This window comes from Hermetia illucens, chromosome 4, assembly GCF_905115235.1.
Source record: "Hermetia illucens chromosome 4, iHerIll2.2.curated.20191125, whole genome shotgun sequence".
Lineage (NCBI taxonomy): Eukaryota > Metazoa > Arthropoda > Insecta > Diptera > Stratiomyidae > Hermetia > Hermetia illucens.
Genome location: NC_051852.1, coordinates 59,627,189 through 59,652,690, shown reverse-complemented (window position 1 = coordinate 59,652,690; position 25,502 = coordinate 59,627,189). Strand labels below are relative to the sequence as shown.

The window sequence follows — 25,502 nt, the reverse complement described above, 5'->3', positions numbered from 1 at the left end:
ACTTTTCCCCAAAACGGCTAAACCGATCCGAAGGAAATTTGGTGGATGGATGGGAACTATAAAATCCCGTGATATAAATTTAGGTGGAGTTTATCATCGAAAGTAGTCGTGTGGGGAATGAAATGGAAGGTCTTGACTTTCCGAAACTGATGTTAGTTTTGGCTGGAAACCTAGTCTCAAAATATGCCCCATTCCGATCTCTGCTCATATAAAATTACTAATAGTACATTACCTCCAACCTAAAAAAACACCCTCGACTTCCTCCCTGTCCCACGGAACCACCATAAGGGCGGAGTTAGCTCACTCTAGTTTGCTCACCTTTCTTCAATATGCGGCGGAGGTAACCGCGGTCTTTTCTCCTCCTCCGCCTTTCCCAGTTTGTTCCGGATATGAGCACCTCCTGGGTATGGACGCGTCCCATGATTTGACGACGCATTGGGCCACATAGATAGCTCTTTCCGTAGAGGTGCCTGTTTTATTAGGTCAGTCTAACCACTCCTCTATGAAGGTCTGCTCATCCAAAGCTTTTGCAGACCAGCTTGAAATCTTTCTCGGTTTCGGGCATGATGGTTCTTTGCCCTGTGTCTCCACACATACCCCTTTCTGAAAAGTGTTCACAACAACTTTGTTAGCGAAAATCATGTCCATCTGCGATTCTAATAAACTGCTCCCCCTTGCATTTGATTCTTTGCTACCCCACTCAAAGGCCCAAGCATTGAAATCACCAGTAATCAGTTTTGGGTTTCGTCCCCTTGCGTCGAGAAAAAGATTATGATTTCCTGGAATTCAGATAGTGTCAAACTTGGTGGAGCATCGCAGCTGTATATATATACACAACTTATTTTCGCCTACACAAAGTCACTGGTTGCCTGACATTGCATGGCCTGTCGACCACACGTCCCTATCGTCGCTCCACCAGTCGAATCTGGAACCCATATGACACCGTAACGGTTTCTATATGGTTCACTTATGATGGTAAAGTTCATCTTAGATTCGTACGTGGTCTGCTCAAGTATTATTTTAATAAACTGCATCTGCTCATTGCAGTCAGTACCTTCCTAAATTTCGGACATCTACCACTTCCGGCAATGCGCCGATTATCCTGTCCCTTGTGTCTCTCTATGTGACCGATTGTCAAGAAATTTGGTTAGAACGTGTGGTTTGTGAATTACTTTGCATATAGCAAATGGCTCCATTTTGTGTTGAGTTTAATAGAGGCTCCCCATACATGCGAAAGAGGGGTACAACATATTTTCACAGAGTATGATCGTGTGGGTTATCAAATGAAACGGTTCAATTAGTACTAACTGGTCCTACATTTGATATCAGGTGATACATAGGGGAGTGAGAGCTCAAAATATGACCCCAAAGGGTGTAACCGATATCGTTTTCAGAACCTATCCAACCAACAAATCCGGAAAAAAATCACAGCAGTGTATATAAACTAAATCTAGGCCTCAAAATACATCCCGTTCCGATGTCTTCACAAATAAAGTAAGCAATAGTGTATTAGCATATTTTAGAAAACCGGGAACCCCCTTTTGTTTTTGCAATATTTATAAAAAATTTTCACAAACATAAGGGATAACATAAGGTATAAATTTGGGAAGTTTGAAGGAAATCCAACTATTATTAACAAAGTTATAGAAGGTGAAAATTTTCCATTTCAAGTGAATTTTGTGCATTCTAAACCGTGTATGTGTGAACTCATATGAATCGGGGGTAGCAGGGAAACATTTCGGTTTAGTTTTTTAATCATTTATATATCAATATCATTTACTGGAGGCAGACCTATGTATATATTTATATTGTAAGCTCTAGCTTCCGGTATTCCGACTTGTTAACATGTAGTTTAGAGAAAAATGCATGTGCATGCAAAATGTGATTATTAACATTATAACCTGGTATCGCAGGTCTATAAACCTTTAGTTTCTTCAAAGCCAATTATTTCTTCTAGGCTTCAATTTTCGCTCTTTTAGCGAGTCATTCGAGTGTCGGATCGATCGACGTAAACCTGACATATGACACCTTAACTTCTTTTTAACACTATCATTTCCGAATTACTCTGAATAATGAAAAATCACTTTTACTAAATATTCTTTACCAGATCTGGATACAAATGGTGGCAAAAAAATCAATTCCTTGAACTCGACTCACGTGATGATGGGATGGGGGAAAATTGAACCCTCTTTTGCTAAAGCATCCGAGATTTCATTTCCCTCTGTACCACAATGACCGGGTAGCCAGAGTAGCTCCACCGTATTGAAACAGCAATACAAAGCGATGATAAGTAATTAGGGGGTATTACAATTTCAGAAAAATTAATTAAATACTAGTTATCACGTTAATTGGTTTAATAGGTTATTATTCTGTTAAGGGAAAGTCGCACCGCGTCCTTGAAGAACTATTGTGCCCCTTTTACTGGTTATAGTGTACCTATTGATCATTGTATCTCAAGTAGGCCTGTAACCGTTAGGAACTTTAGTATGTTCCCTACTTCTAGTTCTTTCAGCTTTGCATCTGGTATTAAGTGTTCTCCCAGATGTCTCGACCTACTTTGCACAAATACCGGACACTGTCCCAGGACGTGTATAGAGGTTTCGTCCTCCTCCTCACAAAACCTGCAGGTAGTATCCGTAGATATCCCTAGCTTCTCAAGTTCAGCCGACAATGACCAGTGAGAATTCCCACTATGATTTGGAGGTTCTTTTTGGTGAGGTTTAAGCAATCCTTAGTACGCATGGGTTCGTATCCCCTAATAAGCACCCTGGACTGCTCCATCCCTGGTGTCTTCCAGAGTAATTTTTGGTCTAGCGTAATTTCCAAATATTTGACCTCTGTTTCTCGTTTCACCTCCATATCATGTAATGTTATGGCTCTCAGGTGATTCAGCTTACGCCTCCTAGTGAATGGTACTATGGTGGTTTTGGTTGGGTTGATCCGCAATCCCACCTTCCTGTACCATGCACTAGTAACCTTTAATCCAGTTTGGATTCTATCACATAGGGTTTCTTCATATTTGCCCCTACAGATTAAAACAATGTCGTCCGCGTAGCCCTGGACTTGTATTCTAGTATTTGTTAACACGTCCAGGAGTTCATCCACTACCATACTCCACATCAGCGGCGATAGTACTCCACCCTGTGGACAGCCTTGAGTGGTGTTCATGATGATAGAATTTGTATCTGTTTGTACCTCTATTTGTCTGCTTTCTAGCATTTTGCCCATCCAGAGTGCCAGGGTGTTTCCCACTCCTTTACGGCTCAGGGCATCCTGTATCTCTGTGTGCGATGTGTTGTCGAATGCTCCTTCGATATCCAAAAACGCGTACAGTACAATTTCTTTTGTTTCTATGGCGTCCCGTAGTACCTCTGTCAGCTGATACAGAGCAGTTTCAGTTGACCGTCCTGCCCGGTAAGCGTGTTGACAGTGATGTAGGGGATTACGCTTTAGAACGTTAGTTCTAATATAGTTGTCTATGACCTTCTTCACCGTTTTGAGTACGAACGATGTTGGGCAGATTGGTCTGAAAGATTTAGGGTGAAAAGGATCCTTTTTACCCGCTTTCGGAATAAAGACCACTTTTGCCCCTCCATGCCCTTGGTATGTAACTCAGTGCTATGCTCCCACTTACCACCCTCAGAAGAGACTCTAAGATAATTCCTAGGCCTCTCTGGATAAGTGCTGGGAAAATCACACACCGGGAGATTTCATTGGTTTAAAAGTTCTCACTGCCCATCTTAGCCGAGCTTCTGAGCATACCTCCTTTGCTAGTTTCCAGCTCTCCTTCCTTCCCCTTTTATTCGTTGTTGGGGTGTCAGGCAGACTGTTGTCGCCTGCCACCGAGGGGTACGACCCCGGGAAAGTTCTGAGAAGCAGGTGTACCCTGTCCTCCTCATTCTCAGTAAATGTCCCATCTTCCTTTTTCAAGCAGACAGAGGATATTCCCCCGTCTTTGGCTACAGCCTTGTACAGCCTGGTTGCTTCTGTGATCTGTTCAATCCCTTCACAGAATTCCCTGAAGCTGTTCCGTTTCGTTTCCCTGATCCCGTTGCTATACGCAGTCAGTGCATTTTTATACCTCTGCCAGTCCCCGGTTTGTTTTGGCCGGTTAAAGAGTTTTCGTGCCTCTCTTCTCATTCTGGCTAGGTTTTTGTTCCACCATGGTACATCCCTTGATGACATGACTGTCTTAGCCGGACAACTGGCCTCATATGCGTCAATGACGATTGTGTTGAGGTTTTCCACCACCGTTTCTAATTGATTTCTTGAAGAGGATCGTACCTCTTGCATTCACCTCAGCATCACGGATCACTTTCTCGAGGGCCAGGTTAAAGAGGACGCATGATAGCGCATCCCCTTGTCGTACATCAACAACGGTCTACGACAAGGGGATGCGCTATCATGCGTCCTCTTTAACCTGGCCCTCGAGAAAGTGATCCGTGATGCTGAGGTGAATGCAAGAGGTACGATCCTCTTCAAGTCCACCCAACTACTGGCCTATGCTGACGATATCGACATCATGGGAAGAACCACCCGAGACGTTCAAACTGCCTTCATCCAGATCGAGCAGGCGGCGCGAGATCTTGGGCTGCACATCAATGAAGGCAAGACAAAATACATGGTGGCAACGTCAGCACCGAAGACGAATCAACCAACAACATCAAACCGCACTGGTCAAACACAAGCACGAACAAGAATAAGCATAGGGGAATACAACTTTGAGACCGTTGACAATTTCTCCTATCTAGGGTCGAAAATCACAACCGATAACAACTACGATGATGAAATCCGCGCACGGTTGTTGTCAGCCAACAGAGCCTACTTCAGCTTACAAAGACTGTTCCGCTCGAAACGTCTCACCATAGGGTCAAAGCTCTTACTGTACAAGACTATGATCTTGCCAGTCCTCATGTATTCCTCGGAAACTTGGGTTCTTAGCAAGAAAAATTGCGAACTCTTGGCCGCGTTCGAGAGAAGAATCCTCCAAAGAATTTTTGGCCCCCTACATGAGGATGGACGATTCCGTAGCCTACACAATGACGAAATCTATGAGCGACACCATGAGCGTCCAGTTGTGGATAAAATCCGGCTCAATAGGTTACGGTGGGCGGGTCACTTAATCCGTATGGATGAAGATGATCCCACCCGGAAAGTCTATAAGGGCAATATCTATGGTAGGAAAAGAAGACGAGGCAGACCCTGCCTAAGATGGAGCGATGGCGTGGGCCAGGACGCCAGACAGCTTTTAGGGATACCGAATTGGTGGACCTCGGCGCAAAACCGGGATGTCTGGAGTTCCTTATTAAGGCAGGCCTAGACCGGATACCGGTTGTTGCGCCGTTGATGATGATGATGATGTTTCTAATTGCAGTTCGCTCCTGATGTCACCGCCCCCTTGAAGGTGGGCAATGTTGTTGCTCAAGTGCGTTGTGTAGGATTTCCAATCCGTTCTCTTGGGATTCCTTATTATTCTTTTTATTTCGGAGTTACCCTCAATATCGAATCTGATTATCCTGTGATCAAACATTGAGGGTTCATCCGACACCCTCCAATTCCTGACCATTCCGTTCATTAGGGTATTTCTTAGAGTTATATCTAGTACCTAGTTACCTAGTGCCTAGTTGTATATTTCTAACTTATTGCTAAGAATAAATTCAAGAAGGTACTCACCTGTACGATTAGTGTCGCTGCTTCCCCTGGTCGCTGGTGGGCGTTGGCATCGCAGCCGAGAAGAAGTGGTAACGCCCTCTCCTCGCAATACTTCGTCAGTTTTGCGACTTGTTCCGGTGAAGCCAGCCCGGCTCTCGTCTGCTGGGAAGTATCCAATGAGACTTGGATAGCCACAAGGTCCCCGATTAAGAACTCTGAAAGACATATGTATTTTAAATTGCGTTTAAGAATTATGCAAGCTCTTGGTTTTTCACAAGGGGAGTCCCAAATTACCTGCATGCTTCCTCTTTGCAGACCGCGAATCTGCCCCCGGTACACCCAGGGCTCCTGAGCCAGCACTACTCTAATGTTCTCCTTGGAATTTGCCCTTGCAATCACTGCAGATGCAGCTCTCGCATGGTGGAGGTTTATCTGGGCTATCTTAGTGCTGGCCATTGGCTCCGTTATTGTTTGCAGCTCTTCTCCACTGTCGGAGTGTCACCCTCTTCCTCCGACATGGCGCTTTCCTGCGCGTCGCTGTCCACCCTGAGCCTTAGGAGTCCTAGGTCTAGGTCGTCCAGCTTCTGCTCTTCACTGGGCAGCAGGTCTATTTCCCTGGTTGATCCAGTCCTTTCCGCCTCTATAGCTTCCGAGACTTCTTCGGGGACCTCGGCAAGTTTTCTACTCGATGCCTCCTCCGAGGTCTCTTTCCTCGGCTTTCCCCTGTGCACATGCACGGGTATGTTGCCAAATCGGTAGTTGATATGACAACTCGGACGTTTAATTGCCTCCAGGGATCGGTCATCTACCCCGATCGTGAGGAGTTTATCCTTGTTTAATAGGTTAGGGCAATTGTATTTTTGGCTGAGAACACTGCCAGTGCCAAAGGTACTACAGGTAGTCCGTTGCAGAGTGAACTGGGGGAAAGACGAAAAGATGAAGGCACATCTAGAGAAGACATTCCCGCGATAGTTCCAGGGCATAATAAAAGAAAACCTAGAAACATAAAAAAAACAACACACTGCGTCGATATAAAACTGTTTGTCGAAAAGGATTGGAAAGGCGAAAAACGAATGGGAAGTGGAACGCCAGCTTTGTTCATTAAATTGGAGGGAGGCGGGACCTTTGCGAAAGACTTCACCGAGATTTAGTATAAGAACAAGCCTGAAGGCAGGCTTGGAATGAAAAACAGAGGGTGGCGGAGTCTTCGTTGAAAGGTCCGAGGACAATCGATACAGGTACAGGTACGATACAGGCGAAGCGGGAGAGGCCATCAAACGTGAATGCCCGTCGTTAATCAATTATCGGATAAACATCACTTCTGAGAATTCTCGCAAGCTAGGTTTTTTTTAAATTTTCCTAGGGAATTTTGAGAATTGAAGCGATTGCACTTATTAAGATTGTTTATACTGCACAACTTACCATAGTTGAAAAGACTTAGTCTGTATCACTTAAATATTGTTTGTATCTGAACATGAATTGATTTACACTAATAAAGCTATCTATCTATCTATCTGAGAATTCTCGATGGCTGGGTAATATACAACATACTTGTACGAATTCATTAATTTGTAGGTAGTCACTATTCTTCGTGGTACTGAGATGTTAAAACAATAGACTCTGTCACTTGCATGTGTGAATGTGCTCCAGACTGCAGAACCAATCAGCATTGGTCGCTCGTATCAAAATATTGCTCTATTAGAACAGTATATACATATATAACTTGCAAAATTACCGCTTGAGTTCCTTAGACGCAACGTATTTGCAGATACATAGCAACATGTCACTAACAAGCTTCCGGAGTAAGTCTAGCTTTCTGGAGGAAAATATCATCAATATGGGGTGACAATTTTTGTTTTTTACATACATATTTAGCAAGCATAACATGTTGAAAAAGTGCAGTTAAAATTTCAGATTCAAATTCAAAATATTTCTAAAGTTATAACACAAAGAACGGGGTCCGTGGGAGTAGGTATAGGTTACTTCAATCGTCCCTTGTTATAGTTACTACTAAGATCTAAGCATTCATCATCATCAATGGCGCAACAACCGGTATCCGGCCTAGGTCTGCCTTAATAAAGAACCCAAGACATCCCGGTTTTACGCCGGGTCCGCCGAGGTCCATCAATCATCGCTCCATCTCAGGCAGGCTCTGCCTACCATAGATATGGCCCTTATGGCTCTGTTGGCAGCCAATAACCGGGCGCGGATTTCATCATCGTAGCTGTTATCGGTTGTGGTTTTCGACCCTAGATCGGAGAAAGTATCAACGGTCCCAAAGCTGTAGTCTCCTATCTTTATTTTTCCCGTTTGACCAGTGCGGTTTGATGTTGTTGGTTGGTTGGTTTTCGGTGCTGATGTTGCTACCATATATTTTGTCTTGGCTTCATTGATGTGCAGCTCAAGATCTCGCGCCGCCTGCTCGCCCTGGATGAAGGAAGTTTGTACGCCTCGGATTACTTTCCCGAGAGCCAGGTAAAAGAGGACGCATGATAGAGCATCCCCTTGTCGTAGACCGTTGTTGATGCTGAATGGTCTTGAGAGTGAAGCTGTTGCTTCTATCTGGCCTCGAACATTGGTCAGGGTCAGCCTAGCCAGTCTTATCAATTTCGTCGGGATACCGAATTCTCTCACGGCCGTGTACAGTTTTACCCTGGCTATATCCATATTCCAACTGATGTCCATATTCGAACAGTTTTTCCATCGCTGGCTGCACAGAGAAAATCTGATCTGTTGCTGATTTGTCTGAAGTGAAGCCTCTTTGGTATGGCCAATGATGTTCTGGGCATACGGGGCCATCCGGCCTAGCAAGATAGAGGAGAATATCTTATAGATGGTACTCAGCTCTACCTCTAAAATTGTTGCACTGTGTGATACCTCTCTTTTTATGTATGAGACAGATAATGCCTCTTTGCCAGTTATCAGGCATTGATAAGTTCTCCCACACTTTGAGCACAATTTGATGAACCACTTGGTGTAATTGGTCGCCTCTCCTGGCGACTTATGATTTTTAAGTCGATGAATTGCACAGACTGTTTCTTCTATACTTGGTGGTGGCAGTATTTGCCCGCCGTCTTCACGGGACCTCCAACTCGCCGATGTTCTGGTTGTTCAGTAGTTCGTCAAAGTACTCAATCCATTGCTCTAATATGCCCATTTTATTGGAAATCAGATTTGCCTCTTCGTCTCGGAAGGATATATGCGGATCCTCGAGTGTGACCATATTTTATTTGAAGGAGTTTACGTTGGTCATAAAAAAAAAATCGTTGATTAATGCAAATTTAAGTTTCCATAAAAATCATATTAACATTTCGGAGCAATCGTGTATTTGATGCAGGGTTCAAACAGTTGGGATGATGCATGCATCAGAATGGTCAGATAAAAGAAGACTCGCGGCACGATCAATAAAAGCATATTTAGCTACTGGTAAAAGTTAGTCGACGAGGAGGCAAAAGGTATCTTGAATATCTGCATGTTACTGTGTATGGTTGACACAACCGCGAAAGCGGATGTTTTCAGTCGTATCTGTATAAAATTGATAAGGTACAATCTCCAAGCTGTGATTTTTGTAATGGGGTGGTGGACGATGCTGATCAAACCTGTTCTTGTGGAGATGAGTTTAATCAGAAACTTATGTAGCCAAGGAGAGCTCTTTCCAGACAAGATTGCCAGAGAGATGCTGAGGAACGCTGACAGATAGAGTTGTGTTGTGTGTTACGTGAGGGTTCTTCTTTTTCCGAGATTGAGTCTGTTCCGGGCAGCAGAGAGCTCTTTGAACTAACAAGGTCCATTGCTCCTCTTCCCTCCCGTTAAATCGTTGGCGTGACAGTCCAAGCGTGTTGGGGCCTTTCATTCAAGACCGTAACACAAGGCGCAATGTGATTAGCATTAGTGCGCGTCCACGATTATTACCCTGATTTGACTCAAATACTCCATCGTATGAATCATCCAGTCATTCCGAACTGAATCGATTGACATCTTTCTGTCATCAGTCAGGTTTGAACCGCGACCTTCCGCTACGACGGCATAGCGCTGTAACAATTAAGTCAACCGGGGTTTCCGTAGTAATGTGCCGAAGGTTTCTAAGCTAGTTCTTTGATAACGAGGAACTGTTTAGTGGTTAGTTCAATGGCTTATCCTCCGGGACGTACCAAATCGTACCAAAAAATGCAAATATTTAATGCCCTGGAATTGAAGCATCCACAACTGATCTTCATAGCCACGTGCGGACTATTACTATAGGTAGGTGAGGTTAAATATGTGGGACAGAAAGGGGATGATGGCTAGTTCACTGGGGTTCCGCCCGCCGAAGGCCATGCACAATTGCATCATCAATAATATAACCTAACCTCCTTTCAATTCAAGAACCATAAGTCACCAGGAGCTGACAGAATTAAAGCCAAACTGATTAAATGTAAATGCAACCAGCAAATCAGTGTGATAAATGGCAACGAAGGTTTTTTTTCCATGCATAAAGGCGGATAAAATTCGGCGCAGCAATAAAAGGCTAACACATTACTGAGTACTATTCTAAAAATATCACGACCAAATCCGGGTCAACTGGCTCTAGGGGCGGGGCGGGTCTCCTAATACGCATAGGGGAGGATGCTGGATTACCTAATCCGTGTAGATTAGAAAGTCTATCGGGGTAATTTCCATAGTAGAAAAAGAAGCCGTTCCTGACCCTGCCTCAAATAGAGAGATGATGCAGGTCAAAATGGCAATGACGACCGGACACTGGTTATTGCCCCAGTGATGATAGATTCTTTCGGAATTGAATCTATTTAAAGTGTTCACTTTTTGCGGTGGGATTTTTATATCAGTGAACAGTTAATATGCTGATTATGGCACAGAACCAAAATCCAGTGTCAGTGGAAAATTTTCATTTTTCAACTATCGTTAAACATGCAACTACCAAATTGCTATCATAAACAGTTGTAGAATGATACGTGTAAGAATGATATGGTTTATAAGAGTATGTGAGTGTAGGTTATGTTCCAACCCGTTCATTATCTAATTCCAGATCGCTTTAATACCACTAGCGCCGTAATTAACTTTGATAATAAAAACTTTACACGGTGACGTGCACAAAGTGTCCTTACACAATTGGCGTTTGTAACAATTTGTTAACATTGGTAATTGCCCCCTCTCTTTATTCAAGCTATGCGTTTCAATCGTGTGAATGATCCACTTCTTCATGGTTGCATGCTTGGAGCTTTATTTACATATTTGTGGTGTGCAATGATGATTACTTTGCATGAATAACATCCTAAAGAGAAACGGGTAAGGATCATCCAATTATTTTCCAGGAAGGTGGAAAATCAAATTTATTGCTACGCCTATATAAGCAGCATATTGGGGCAAACATAGTGTCATATTCAGAAAAAGTCAGTGTAAGTTAACCATTCCGTAGTTAAAATTCCAAGTCCTTTCCTTCCTTCTTTTCGTCTAGTATATCAAGTGGTTTCTGTTTCGGCAGTTGCAATGTATGGGAAAAAAGTGAAAACACCTCCAAAGGAGGATTCTTATAAGAGGAGTAAGCATGATTGTGATATCCTTGAGAATTTTTATATTTTATGGTTTCTGTGGTTCCTATTCGGCAGAGAATACTTCAACAATAAATTATGGCAAACTACCGAAAGGCGGGTGTTTAAGAAAGGATTGCAGAATGTCATTGAGACGAACCGTTAAGGATTTCTTATCAAATTCTACATTGCATGGACTGAAATATATTGGTGATAGTAATTTGCATGGAATGGAACGGTAATTGACATCGTCATATTGTTCGGTTTAGCTTTCTTCTATTCTTTTGTCTTAATAGTTAAGGTTTCTTAAGGTTTTCTTGTGTCCTTGTGGCTTATTACTGATTTTGACTTCAATTTAGAGATGCCTGAACCATGATTCTCGTTTTTCCCAAACGTCTGACATTTCTTTTCATTTTTTTTTCAAATTTCGGCAGATTTGTCTTCGCGGTTTCATTTTGTCTGGCCATAGTTTTATCAGCTTATTATATAAATGAAATCTATGGAAAGTGGAAAACGACTCCAGTCATTTTTACAATAGATTCAATGGCAACTTCGATACGTGACATTCCATTTCCTGCTGTTACAATATGTAATATGAATCAGGCGCAAAGAAGTCGTGTGGCAAGCATTAAGGGGTAAGTACTTGTTACAGTTCAGACTAGACTTTTTCCAGAAAGAGAAAACTGAACTGAATTTGTTGAATAATGTGTTTGTAACGATTCTTTTCAATTGAATAGACTTCTATCGTACATTAGATATTGGTAGGTGATATAGTATGTAATATTACAAACGTGATATCACATTAAAAAGTAGTATCATATCACCGGGAGTCAAAGGGTAGTATAGGTCCCAGGGTGAAACGTGAATTGGTACCCACGATGGAGCATAAAACCTGGGAAACGCCTGTTGAACCAACACCAACAGCTCTACTACCAAATCCTACCTCCACCTCCACGTGGTGACCGCTGGGAGCTCTTTCTTAACAAAAAGCTGCAGACATAAAAGCATGAAGGCGAGTCTCCCGCACCTAAAAACGGGACAAATTTTACTAACTGGTCTTCCAGGTTGAGGGTTGGGTAGGGTTGATAACCCTAGACGGAAAAAAACATGTTACGAAACCACAACAGGAGCCTCAGACTGGACTGATAAAACAACGACGAACCCGGCAACGACAAAGGAATAACGATTTGCGCATTTTCTCATGGAACGTGGGGTCCTTGTACAGAAATGGAACTGCCAAGCAACTAGCCGATACCATGTCCCAATATAGGGGTGGTGTAATAAGGTTACAGAAGCTGAGTTGGACAGGGACCGCTTTCATAGAGAAGAATCACTACACCAGATATAGTAAACCATGTGCTCGGAGTAGGTTTCTAAGTCAACCAAAAAAAAAAAAACCTGCTGTTATCGGCTTTGAAAACATAAGCATAATGGCTATGCACTCTGTGTCTGCGAGGCAAGTTTACAAATATAAGCCTCATAAACGTCCATGCCCCTACAAAGGAGACTGCAGAGTCGAGGAAGGATACCCTCTACTAGGCAGTAGAACGAACCCTCGATTGCGGATTATTCAATTAGCAGTGTCACACGAAACGGTTGTTGGAAGTACCTGGTTTGCGCGGAAAGCAGTCCACAAACATACATGGGACTCTCCAAATGGGAGCACTTTCAACCAAATTGACTACGTGTTGATCGAACGGCACCACCTCTCAGCCTTGATGAATGTCAGAACATATAGGGGGACCAGTATAGACTCGGATCGCTATCTCGTTGGCATGGTGCTCCGAGTTCGAATAACAACACCACCCAGAATCCCCTCTGACAATCAGGTGAGAGTTAACACTGCAGCCATCCACAACACAGCCCTCCGCAACGCCTATAAAAGGGAAATGGATGCCGCAATAACCGCAGTCAATATCTTCACAATCACCTGGAGAGCGTTATCATTGATACGGCTACAAGGATACTTGGCCCCAGCTGTAAGAAAAGTGGGAACGGATGGTTCGGCGATGAATGTAAGCCAGCAACGGAACGGAAGTATGCTGCCTATCGAATAATGTTGCATTCTCGAAGAACGCGGGCACCCACAGAGACTTATCACGAACTCCGTAGAGCGGAAAAGCGATTTCACAGACGGAAAGGAAGCCTGGAAGAACCAATAGGTCTGTGAACTCGAAAAGTACAGGGAGCAACCGCACCAGGCGCGGAAGTTCTACCAATAAGTCAGCAGGATGAAGCCTTATACACCTCGATGTTTATCCTACCGAGACAAAGAGGGAAATCTGATTTCCGACAGAATGAGCATATTGGAGTGATGGGTTGACTTCTTTAATGAACTACTGAACATCGGCGAGTTGGAGGTCCCGCCAACTGAAGACGACGGACACATACTGCCACCACCAAGCATAGAAGAAACAGTCCGTGCAATTCATCGGCTTAAAAATCATAAGTCGCCAGCAGCCAATTCAATTACACCCGAATTGGTTAAGGAGGTCATCTCGTGTGTCGGATCCGCGGAATCGAATTTTTTTGGTTTCAATCGTATCTAGAAATAATGTAGAATATATGGGCAAAGTGATTTTTTGATATTCGGAGTCGTTCGGAATTTATAGTGTTAAACACGTGATAAGTCACATGCCAGATTTATGTCGATCGTCGTAATAAAGCTCGTATTTATTGGTCCGAATGATGTTCGAATGACTTCGCTAAAAGGACAAAAATTGAAGCCAAGGCTGAACATGTGTTTCTTGCAGAAGTTTAGACTAGAGAGGTTTATGGACTAGGTAGGTATAGCAGATTAATGGTCAGTTAAGATTTTATGGTTAAAAATCGCATTCTACTTCAGTAACTTTTCCACTATCTTGCTTGGCCGGACAGCCCCATACGCCCAGGACATCATTGGCCCATACCAAAGAGGCTTCACTCCAGACAAATCAGCAACAGATCAGATTTTCTCTGTGCGGCAAGCGATGGAAAAACTGTTGGAATATGGACATCAATGGACATCATTTGCACCATCCACTCATCGACTTTAAAGTCCCTTAAGATAACATAGCCAGGGTAAAACTGTACACTCTCGAGACCATTCGACATCAACAACCGTCTACGACAAGGGTATGCCCTATCATGCGTCCTCTTTTACCTGGGCCTGGAGAAAGGGATCCGTGATGCTGACGTAAATGCAAGAGGTATGATCCTCTTTAGCTTCACCCAACTACTGTCCTATGCTGACGATATCAACATCATGGGAAGAATCACCCGGGATGTACAAACTACCTTCATCCAGATCGAGCAGGCGGCGCGAGATCTTGGGCTACACATTAATGAACGCAGGACAAAATATATGGCGGCAGCGTCAGCACCAAAAACCAACCAACCAACAACATCAAACCACACTGGTCAAGCGGGAAGAATAAAGATAGGAGACTACAGCTTTGAGACACTTGATAATTTCTTCTATCTAGGGTCGAAAATCACAACCGATAACAGTTACGACGATGAAAACCGCGCACGGTTGTTGGCTGCCATCAGAGCCTATTTCAGCTTACAAAAACTGTTCCGCTCGAAACGTCTCACCATAGGGTCAAAGCTCTTACTGTTCAAGACAATGATCTTACCAGTCCTCTTGTATTCCTCGGAAACTTGGGTTCTTAACAAGAAGAATTGCGAACTCTTGGCTGCGTTCGAGAGAAGAATCCTCCGAAGAATTTTTGGCCCCCTACATGAGGATGGACGATTCCGTAGCCTACATAACGACGAAATCTATGAGCGATACCATGACTGTCGGGTTGTGGATAAAATCCGGCTCAACAGGTTACGGTGAGCGGGTCACTCAATCCGTATGATGAGGATGATCCCACCCGGAAAGTCTATAAGGGCAATATCTATGGTAGAAAAAGAAGACGAGGCAGACCCTGCCTGAGCTAGAGCGATCGCGTAACTCAGGACGCCAGACAGCTTTTAGGGACATCGAATTGGTGGACCTCGGCGCAAAACCGGGATGTCTGGATTTCCTTATTAAAGCGTTGATGATGATCATCATATCACCATCACGGAACGCCATCAAAACATCAGCAAACATTACAGGATCGTCTAACATTCCATCAAGGCATTGCCAGCGTTACCGCATTACCTAACAGCAGCGCATTACCCAGCATTACCGCATCACCTAATAGCATCGCCCTACAAAACTGATGACATTATATCGCTGAAAAGTAATGTTTTGTAATGTAATGTCAAATTTCAAAACATCGCCGCTCCTCGTAGCACAAGTGGCGGAGGCAGTAATCAAGTGCCGAGCTGATGCCGACGCCGAGCGTCGTTTCTGAATCTATTTTTGTATGGTTGCTTTGGGCTGACTTTAGGCTAACTTTGGGTTGGCTTCACCTGCCTCGTAGAAGGTATCCTTCTCCGACTCTGCAGTCTCGTCTATAGGGGGGTGAACATTAATGAGGCTTATATTTCCAAATTTCCCTCCCAAGCGCAGAGTGTATAGTGGCTCCTGTATATTTTCAAAGCCAATAACACCAGGTTTCATTTTTTGGCTGATTAGGAACCCTACTTCGGACACATGGCTTACTGGATGGCCGCTATAATACATGGTGTAGTGACTCTTCTCCAGGAAACCGGCCCTTATCCAGCGCATCGCTCCTTTTGGTGTTTCGTCACAAGTTGTTTTCCGTGTAGGGTTGCCAGCTCTTGTGATGCAATAATAAAACTTACTTCGTTATTTTTTGAACGTATCTTTATTCTTCAAAATAAATTCTTTTTATATTTTCCAAATAGAATTCAAATGGATCCATACATTTGTTAAACTCTTCTATTTAGGGGGCTCACACCTCTAATCGGAAGAACATCTCTACAGGTATTGCCAGGCGTTATGTACTTCAGTAACTCCGAAAATTCTATCTCAAATCAATCATGAGAATGCTTCTCGACTGTGTACTGATATGTCGCTACTGCAACTACAATCACTTGTGTATTGTGGAGCTGTTGCCAGTAAGATGGTACGTTTAGAAAATTAGCTTTCGAATGATTGGTTTGAGTGACCGTAGAAATCCTCCACGAAAAATTCGTCTGGAACGTGCGCGCGACTTATTATGGTAAGACATTGCTAGACTGACTCAAATTAGCTTTCGGGTAAAAAATAAAGTGCAGAGGGTTTACCGGAACTATGCCATCCTCGATGAGGTACCCGTTGTTGAAATTTTGAATACACTGAAGTAGAAACTTACTCTGGTATGCACCGGTTGCAGCGATAGGGTGAAAGTCACTACAGTGGTGATCAGAATCAAAAGTAGGTATGAAACCAGCTGAGTATTTTCATCATTCAACAAATCTCAACAGAGCGTCCAGACAGTGCAGTTTTCGGCAGCGAAGGCAATGGAATATTGGGGTGAACTTTGAAGATTACACGCTCAACATGCCGATTTTGGTCATAAATTTGGCGGAGGTTATCCAAGAGGAGGCACGACATGCCATAAACAGCTGACAGGACAGGACATTTATTTTACAGAAAATTTACCAGTATAGACGGTCGGTTGGAACATGGCGTAAACCAAATAATCATTAGTCGGTCTAAGGAATGTCCACCCTTTCTCCCTGCGGGTTTTACCTACCTTGTCTTTAAAAAGGACAAAACCTGCAAACTTAAAACCAATTATTTGTTTACCAACCCTCTATAATTTCTTAACGTCCTTTGTTAGTGGAAGGATGCCCCCCTCGTGACTAACTATCTTCTGTCCGAGGAACAGAAGGGCTGCCGAGTTAGATTAAGAAGTTGTAAAGGGCATCATCGATTTAGTAGTTGTAGAACAGGTAGCGACAGGCCATAGAAAGCTTTTGGCAGCGCTTTGTACACCTGATTAATCGATGTCCTATGTAGCATTGAACCGAAACTAATATAGTTTTTAGTGTAATCATGGAAGGGTGGGATATCACCTTGTCAGTGCGATCATTTCGTGGTACCAGCGCCCCAGAACCAATTCGGCCAATTCGCATACGGAGAGACCTTTTGTAGGGGGATTCATTGAGACCCGCTTGGTTTTGTATGGCCTCTTTCATCGCTACTGAATGATTCTAGAGGGTATAGTTTTGCGATCAAATACGACCCACGAGCTAAGTGTGAGCTAAAATATTTTATGTACTTAGCTGACATTAAGTTGTGTGAAGGTATGACCATCTTACGAGTTTGTTGTGAATAGAAGACATGTTCATGGAACTTGCTCTAGGCAAGTGTCGAATACAAGCCATTTGCAAATGAGCCACGAGCCACATGCCGGACATAGTATTAGTGATCCCGCATCCGGGCTATAACTGAGGCAGGCTTCTACAAGTGGAAATAGAAATTCTGGAAGGAATGCATGCTCGAGTTGGTGATTTGAAGGATGCTCTGCTTTCCGAAATCCTGCAACTTGGAAAGCAGGCGTTGACGTTGCAGAGAATTCTCTGTGGATTTTTGTATTGACCTATCACCAGCCACCAACAAGAAAACCCCTCTCTATTTTTTGAAGAAGGTAGGATTGCGCAAGCCTACTTGCTTGACACTTAGTGCTACTGTAAGGTTAAACTGTCATCTGTCGAGATTGTGACAAGTCGCAAATAATTTATAATATTTTTAATGATGCTATTAAGTAAACCTTAAAAGGTTTTTTTTTTCTTTTTTTTGGGCTAGGGTAGAGAGAAAAAACAGACCTAGGGTAAAAATTATGCGGAAAACGGTGCCTGGAATTGGCGTGAAAATTATAGGGACCTACTATTATCCCTTCTTCTGGTCGAAATATCTACTTTGGGCCCCCGACGAGTCCGCGGGCAATCTACCCCTTTCCCACCTTTGCCTCGCCATACCCTATCACTTATAGACATAATTTGACCACGAATTTTGAGAAGGAATCAATTTTTATTCCAGTGGCACCACTGATGACAATTTGCTGCGAGCTCTATGTCACCTAGATTCAGAAGAGGATTCAGAGAGTTTGTTTAACGCAAAAAAGGCTGGCACCTGGCAATATTTCCGCCAATTTATTCTAAATGTGAGAACATTTTCCATTGAGGAATTCCTAGAACAGTATATTATGTTAAATTTTTTAGGTCTCCCAACCATGTAATGAATTGCTGCTGTTATGTCGTTATGGGTCAATCACAGTCGATTGCCATCATTTCTTTAGTCCCTTTCTTACGGACGAGGGATTGTGTTGCACGTTCAACGCAGTTCACCCACGGTACATGCACAGCAACTACAGGTTTCTAATTATTATACTTGCTGGCAATGAGATAAAATCCAAGCAATTTCCATTTTAGTCAAGATGATAACTTCCGGCGTGATGACAGCCAAGGAGATAATGCGGTTGATTGGAATCCTGAGTCTGGCTATGTTGAACTTAAAGCGGAGCCGTATTTCCCAGTTACAGGGCTAGGTTTGCGATGTTAAAAAAACTGCGGTTAAATTCAATGGTCTGAGTTTTCAGGTACAGGCGTTAATATGGGTTTGACGGTGGTGTTGAATGCTTCCTTGGACGAGTATTTCTGTTCCTCCACGAACAGTGTTGGATTCAAAGTATAGAAATTATCAAAAAGTATATAACGTTCTCCAGAATCAACTAATTAATGCTTTTCTTATTTAAGGTTCTATTGCATAGTCCAATCGAAACCCCGAAAATCGCTGAATACGGGTTATCCATACAAACTGGAATGGAAACTCGAATTGTTGTTATTCCAATTTTTCGGAATTCGACACAGAAAGTTCGGAAGATTGGCATTAAGCAACGCCAATGCTTGTTTTTAGGTGAAAGGGATACATCCTATTTTCGAACCTACACATCTTCCAATTGTAGATTGGAGTGTGAGTCCCAAGTCATGGAAGCACAGTGCGGCTGTGTCATGTACTATATGCCGCGTCCGTCATCAGATTCAGTGATATGCGGTCCTAAGGATATGACATGCATTAATCAGTTTGTGAGCGCTCAAGATGTTTATAATGAAAGCAGTTGCCATGAGTGCTTACCTGAGTGTGTTGGGCTTCATTATGAGTCCACGGCTACTAGTGCAAAACTACATAAAAGAGCTAAAATTCCAGAATTTATGCTGGGGGGAAACAAGAACGCTAATATTGACTATGACAATTTCGCTGTGGTCCATTTTTTTTATGAGAGTAATTCCTTTAGAGGAACTATTCGGGAAGAGTTTCAAGGCTTCGTGGACTTTATCGGTAAGTTTATTGCTCTATTATAGCTTATTGAATTTTGTTAATATTTCATTTAATATTCGACTCGTGGTTTCTCTCCTGTTACCAACCATATAAAAAGGAACGTTTCGGGTAAAAGGTATTGTTTTCACGGTTTTCCATTCGTACATAACTAAAAATGCAAATATGCATACAATGTTTCAGTAACATTGCTGATTATATATCGCACGGTACTGACAGGTTTCACGGTAACCGTATTGAAATCAACAAAGTTATAGTACATCAAATTAATACTTTTCATGAATTGCCAATTACTATAAACTTATTGCCAATTAGGGACACACGAGAATCCTACACCACAAATCAATCCATTACATTACCAACCGCTGAAACAAGTTTGCTTTATGCAAATTGGCTTGGTGTGTAAGACTCGCGGTCGGGTTAACCACTTTCCGAGAGTTATAGTATTTTGATAGGGGCCATATGGGATTTCGATGGGAGCTATATGGGATTTTTAGGTACACATTTTTTTTACTTTTCATTCAATTGTCAAATGAATACATAAGAAATCATATATTATTATCAAGTTTGATATGAATTATACTACTATCAGCAGAATTATAGCGTCAAATTTGTCTTTTTCGTTTGAATTTACTGTATTTTAAAACATTAAGCGTGGTCAAATCAGTGAAACGGACTCCCCTCATCGGTTACTTGAGCTTTTGGATCAAGTCGTAGATGGAGGATTCGTATTGGGAGAGTAAGCAACTAATGGTAGTGTATCCCAACCATATTCGCCGAATACAGGCACAACAGAGGCATGAAGATGCGGTCGCATATTACCGTGCAAAGCGATGACACCCGTTCCCAACAACGTTCCCCGTAATTTACGAATTTGTGGATGTAACTTTTTTCGTAAAAAATATGTATATCTTCCACCGTCTATAGTAGTATCAACACGATCACATACCTAAACACCTTCCCAATCGTACGCCATGATTACCATTTGTTTCATTTTCATCGGCGGAATTTCGAGGTGCGCTACCAGCTTTTCCCTTTCTATTCCATTGACTGTGACTTTACGAATCCCTCACTCTCGCTTTCATACGTGCTAAGCAGATACTTCGACTCTTCCTCCACGTTGTTGTGAGGGTTGCAGTGAGGGACCCAATGCATGCACAGTTTTTTTAAGGGGGTCATCCCGTGTGAAAGCCGTTTTTTTTGGCTTTTCTTAAAAATTTTTTGTGAAGAACTGGAGAAAGAGGCGAATACGAATTTTTCATCATAGGTTTGCTAATATCTTGAGCGTTCATAGTAATTTTTTCAGGCCGATCACATTGTTCGTTATTGAAATAGAGAGCAGTTTATACACGCATCTCCAAAAAAAGGTGTTTTTCTGCTGCCATGCTAGATGGCGCTGTGATCATCTTAAAGAAAAAAGTAAACGGCATTTTAACGTACAGACTTAACTACAATCGGCAACCTAGTATTATTAAAAAATATTAAAAGCTTAATTTTTGGCGGCGATTTAAACTTTTTTTTTGAGTTTGGTTAAATAGAATTTGGTCTATGGTGGCAGCCGATTTTCAACACGCGGTTTCGAAAAAAACGCACTTAAAAATTAGAATGCGATTTTTAGCCATAAAACCTTAACTGACCATTAATCTGCTATATCTAGTCCATAAACCTTAGGTTTTTTGAAGAAACACATGTACGGCCTTGGCTTCAATTCTTGTCCTTTTAGCGAAGTCATCCGAGCGTCATTCGAACCGATAAATACGAGCTTTATTACGGCGATCAACATAAGTCTGGCATGTGACTTATCACGTGTTTAACACTATAATTTCCGAATGACTCCGAATATCAAAAAATCATTTTGCCCATATATTCTACACTATATTTAGATACAATTGATGCCACACGGGATGACCCCCTTAAGCGTCGATCTTCTTCGATAATCGTTGCCACGGTAAAGCGTTTGCGAACTCCCTAGATGTTTGTGGTTTTCCCGAACGTGAACTATCTTCGAGCGATTGTTGATCGCCTTAAATTTTTCCGATCACCTCGAAATCGGGGCGCGATAGAAGGTGGTCTCACCACACACCTCCCGCAACTCATTAAACATTTCTGTTGGCGTACGGCCTCTCGAAGTTTCAATTTGTATAATCGATCGAGTTTCGCTAGGAACGAACGTACTTCACATAGACAATACCGGATGTGAACGAAACACACTAGCGTGTTCAGGCAACTCAGGAGAACATAAGATTATGACGTTTTGTTTCGATTACAGCGCTCAGTACGGCGACTATGTGCAGTACTTTCGGAATCACCCTCTTATCTCGTAGTCTAAAATATACTATAACAAAGTCCTATACTTTTATATCATAAGTCGAACGCGTTGTTGCTATTTGTATATTAATGAAAAATTTCTTTAAAACGCTTTCAGCTGAGAACAATTTAATAAATGTATTAACTACAACAACGAGCTAATAGACTCCTCGCGGTAGAAAATGATTATGATTTTTTATGCCGTTAAAAAAAACCAATTCGGAACGCTCATTTATTAGTTATAATGGTTTAAACATTGAATTCTCACAAGGCGGAAAAGAAAACACGGTGACATCATCGAGCGAGAAATTTCAGTCTTATCTACGAGAAGGCATTCGGCTTAGTGTTCGTTACTTTTCAAGTAATTAATCAGTTTTTAACTGGAAAGTGGGAAATTGATACGTGAATGGACAATCCTTCAAGTTACTTAACATTTTGGTAGTAATGGTAATAAGTTATATAGCAAATTCTGAGATTTTACGTGAATGGTAACAAAATGTACGTTTCAGAAAGATTCACAGGCCAGAAAAAAAATGCATTTGTGCGGTATATAGTGACACAAAATTCTAACGCAGTCCGATATTATTAATTAAGATTGGAGTTAAAGTTTACAAACTGGATTCCGTCGGACGATGCCGATCCACTTCTTCCGAAAATCTCCTTTCGGAACAGCCAAAAAAGCTTTCTGTGGGGTTTTATGGAGTTATTTGTGCAGCAAGGCACGAAACAATATTTCATCGTCCTCCTTAGCATTTCATGCGGGAAATTAATATTGACAGTTTTGTATTTTTATAAGTAACTGCCAGTTGCCGGGCTACTGAAGTTTCTCGGGTCGAGTTATGGCGGTACACAACATGGCGCGGGGTTTTCAGTCTGTTTGAATTTCGTTGAAATTTCAAATGCCGATGATTTCAAACACACAGGTTTTTTCAGAAACGGCTTTGGGGTTTGTTTTTCAAATTGCACCAGATATGGAAGGTTTTGTGTATTTCTTTTGTAAAGATATTTGAGTGTGCATTTGTGCCATTAGTACCTAGCACGTAATATATACATATATTATGTGGGGAAATCCACATTTAGGTGATATTGCCATTCAATATCTTGAATTTGCAAAGAAGCGAACAATTTCACCTATTATAACTTTGTTAGTAATAGTAGGATTTTCACCAAGCTTGGAAGGATCATGCTCTATGTTGCACCCTACATTGTTGCAATTTCGTGGTGCTAGAAAAAAATTAAGGGGGTATTGCAGCCAACTACCAAAAATTATAATAATATACTATTATTAACTTTATTTGAACAGAGATCGGTATGGAGGGTATTTCGGAGCCTAGGCACCATATAGTGGCAGCCTCTTGATTTTTTTCAGATTTTTCGGTTGAGTAGTTTCTGAGAATAGTACCGTTAAAGAAATGATTATTTTCGACCCTCCTCACTCCCCACCTTTCCAACAAATGTCAAAACTAACATCGGCTTCGGAAAGTACTAATCGAGACTTTTTATTTGATACCACACATGACTATAATTTAGGAAAAAAAAATTACCCTCCTTTTTGCATGTCGGAACAGATTCAAATGGTGCGACCCCTCCATTTTTGTCGCAGACATTCTTGTGCTGCCAATGAAATCGCACACATCTCCAGCGTTCACATTTCCCACCTTCCCACAAAATTTGGTGTGAATCGTTAAGATCGTCTCCGAGAAAAATACGTGTGACGGACAAACAGACAGACGGGCAGACGGACAGACAGACAGTAAACCGATTTTAATAAGGTTTTGTTTTACACAAAACCTTAATGAGGCCAAAAAGGTCCAGCAAGAGGAGACTCCTCTTCTCTTTCTGGAACGGACAATGTCTAAAGAAGAAGAAGAATAAGAAAACGATAATTACCAATTTCATACATACACCACGTAAGATTATCAAATAATCAAACCACTAAGGATCAGCGTGGTGGATATTTCGTAAGATTATGGTTAAATGTTAAACGAGCAAGATGAGAATTCCGTGGTAAGAGATATTTGCCTTTTTTACCTTTCTGATATTTTATAAAGCATTTATATGAAACAAAACAAAATGGGTATTTTGAAGGAAATTTAAATATTATTAACAAAGTAATTTTGAATGAACTGATTGCACTTTAGGGCGTGTATGACGGCGTCCTCATATAAAGTAGGCTCCTCTGAATAGTGAATATCTTATTTTTACCTTTTTTTTTTAAATGTTTTTTAGTTATTTGTATATCAGCATTAATTAGTCGAGGCAGGTATGTATATGCTAGAGGAGTTCCAAGTAACACTCAAATCACATAGATTGGAGGTTTGTGTATGTACTTTCAATTAGTGTTTTTGAAATAAAATATTCCTATGACTCCTGCTGGCCTGAATACTTACCATTATTGAAGTTGTAACTTTGAAGAAGGTTTTAACAAAATTCTCAAATATTCTTTTGTACTTTTTGCATATTTTAGTTGCTTCATATATACACCTTAATTTACTGTGTAGTTTGTTTGCGTTTGAATGCAACTTTCGAGTTATACCATTAGCTTGACGGAGGCACCACGATAAGAGGACTTTGGACGGAGTTGTATTCAACGGAGGAAGAACAACAAAATAACTACCATTTATGGAAAACTAAGTTCGATATTGAATGTGGAAAAGTGCTCCCAAATTTCAATATATTTGTCTAATTTTAGGTGCGGGCGGTAACTATTTTTATCCGTAGTGTGTACACAAAGTTTGGATTAAATCAGTTCATTCGATTTTTCTCTGTGCTACCCCGTGCATCAAAAAATCATATTTTGAAAAAATCTTTACTATGAATTCTGCCGAAAGAGAGCTGTTCGACGCACGTTTCGAAATATGCTTATAAAATTAAAACGAAAGTAGATAATAACATAATATTTTACATAGTTATTCGTGATCAATATATGTTAAAAGCAGACAATTGAAGGAAAAATTTGTTGTCACTAGAATAGCCCCTTAAGTCGAAATCTCTATAACTTGAACAATTTTTCTTGACAAATGAGAATTCGACGTAGATAGATTTTACTATATATAAAGGACTATTTTGAATTGTTAACTATGTACGAATGGAAAAGCGTGCATAGAGAGAATAAGAGATGTACAAAACCTTTATACCTGAAGCGCTGAGCTTCCGGCGTCCTACCTTGTTTTTAAAATATTCAAATTTTCTCCACAATTTTTTTATAAAACACTATTTGCTGATCATTTTGGACTCTCGATACCAACAATGTAGTCTAATTTTGAATACCTGCATAACAACAAATCTTGGAAGGTAATGGGCATAACCCACTACTAATTCTAGGAAATTACAAAAAGGCATCATTTCAAAAAGTTACCGTCCCCATAATATGAATAATGAGAAAATTGTTAATGAATTGTTTTTCCTTTAGCAAGTAGTGGCGGAATTTTAGGTCTCTTTTTGGGATTTAGCATTTTATCAGGAATTGAGCTGATGTACTTCTTTTTTATAGCTCCCTGCTACGGCGCTAAGCGTCCCAGTTATAATAAAGATGAGATGCAATTCAATATGCAAAAGGTAGTTGTGCAAAAAGTAGTTTCGGATCTATTATTAAAGACATTCTGTGTTCTTCTAGGTCTCTTCAGCCAAGAAAAACGTAAAACCAATTTACTTTGTCGACTCTCGGCAGAATTATGGGCCACGTCTTCGAATACATCCAAAAATGATGAATTTCAGTTTGAAGAAAGTAGTTTACATAGAATCAGAAAGTAAAGCACATGCACTTGAAACTCAATTGCCGTATTGTGAATAGCAATGGTGTATAACCAGATACA

The 25,502-nt window shown here is 41.5% G+C and overlaps 1 protein-coding gene across 1 annotated transcript; it reads left to right on the top strand.

The window, feature by feature from the left end:
* The first annotated feature begins 11,320 nt into the window (after positions 1 to 11,320).
* On the top strand, positions 11,321 to 25,502 carry LOC119653945 (pickpocket protein 28-like). The gene is made up of 9 exons (XM_038059106.1): positions 11,321 to 11,415; positions 11,612 to 11,812; positions 18,085 to 18,208; positions 18,267 to 18,418; positions 18,477 to 18,592; positions 18,644 to 18,732; positions 18,801 to 19,383; positions 25,100 to 25,245; positions 25,304 to 25,502. Exons 1-9 carry the CDS (start codon positions 11,321 to 11,323, stop codon positions 25,478 to 25,480), a joined length of 1,683 nt encoding a protein of 560 aa, XP_037915034.1. The 3' UTR covers positions 25,481 to 25,502.

Coding starts and splice junctions, on each gene's coding strand:
- LOC119653945 (XM_038059106.1), top strand. CDS start 11,321: ATGTCATTGAGACGAACCGTTAAGGATTTCTTATCAAATTCTACATTG. Junction 11,813..18,084: donor CGTGTGGCAAGCATTAAGGG/GTAAGTACTTGT, acceptor TTTTTATTCCAG/TGGCACCACTGATGACAATT. Junction 18,419..18,476: donor TACATGCACAGCAACTACAG/GTTTCTAATTAT, acceptor TTTCCATTTTAG/TCAAGATGATAACTTCCGGC.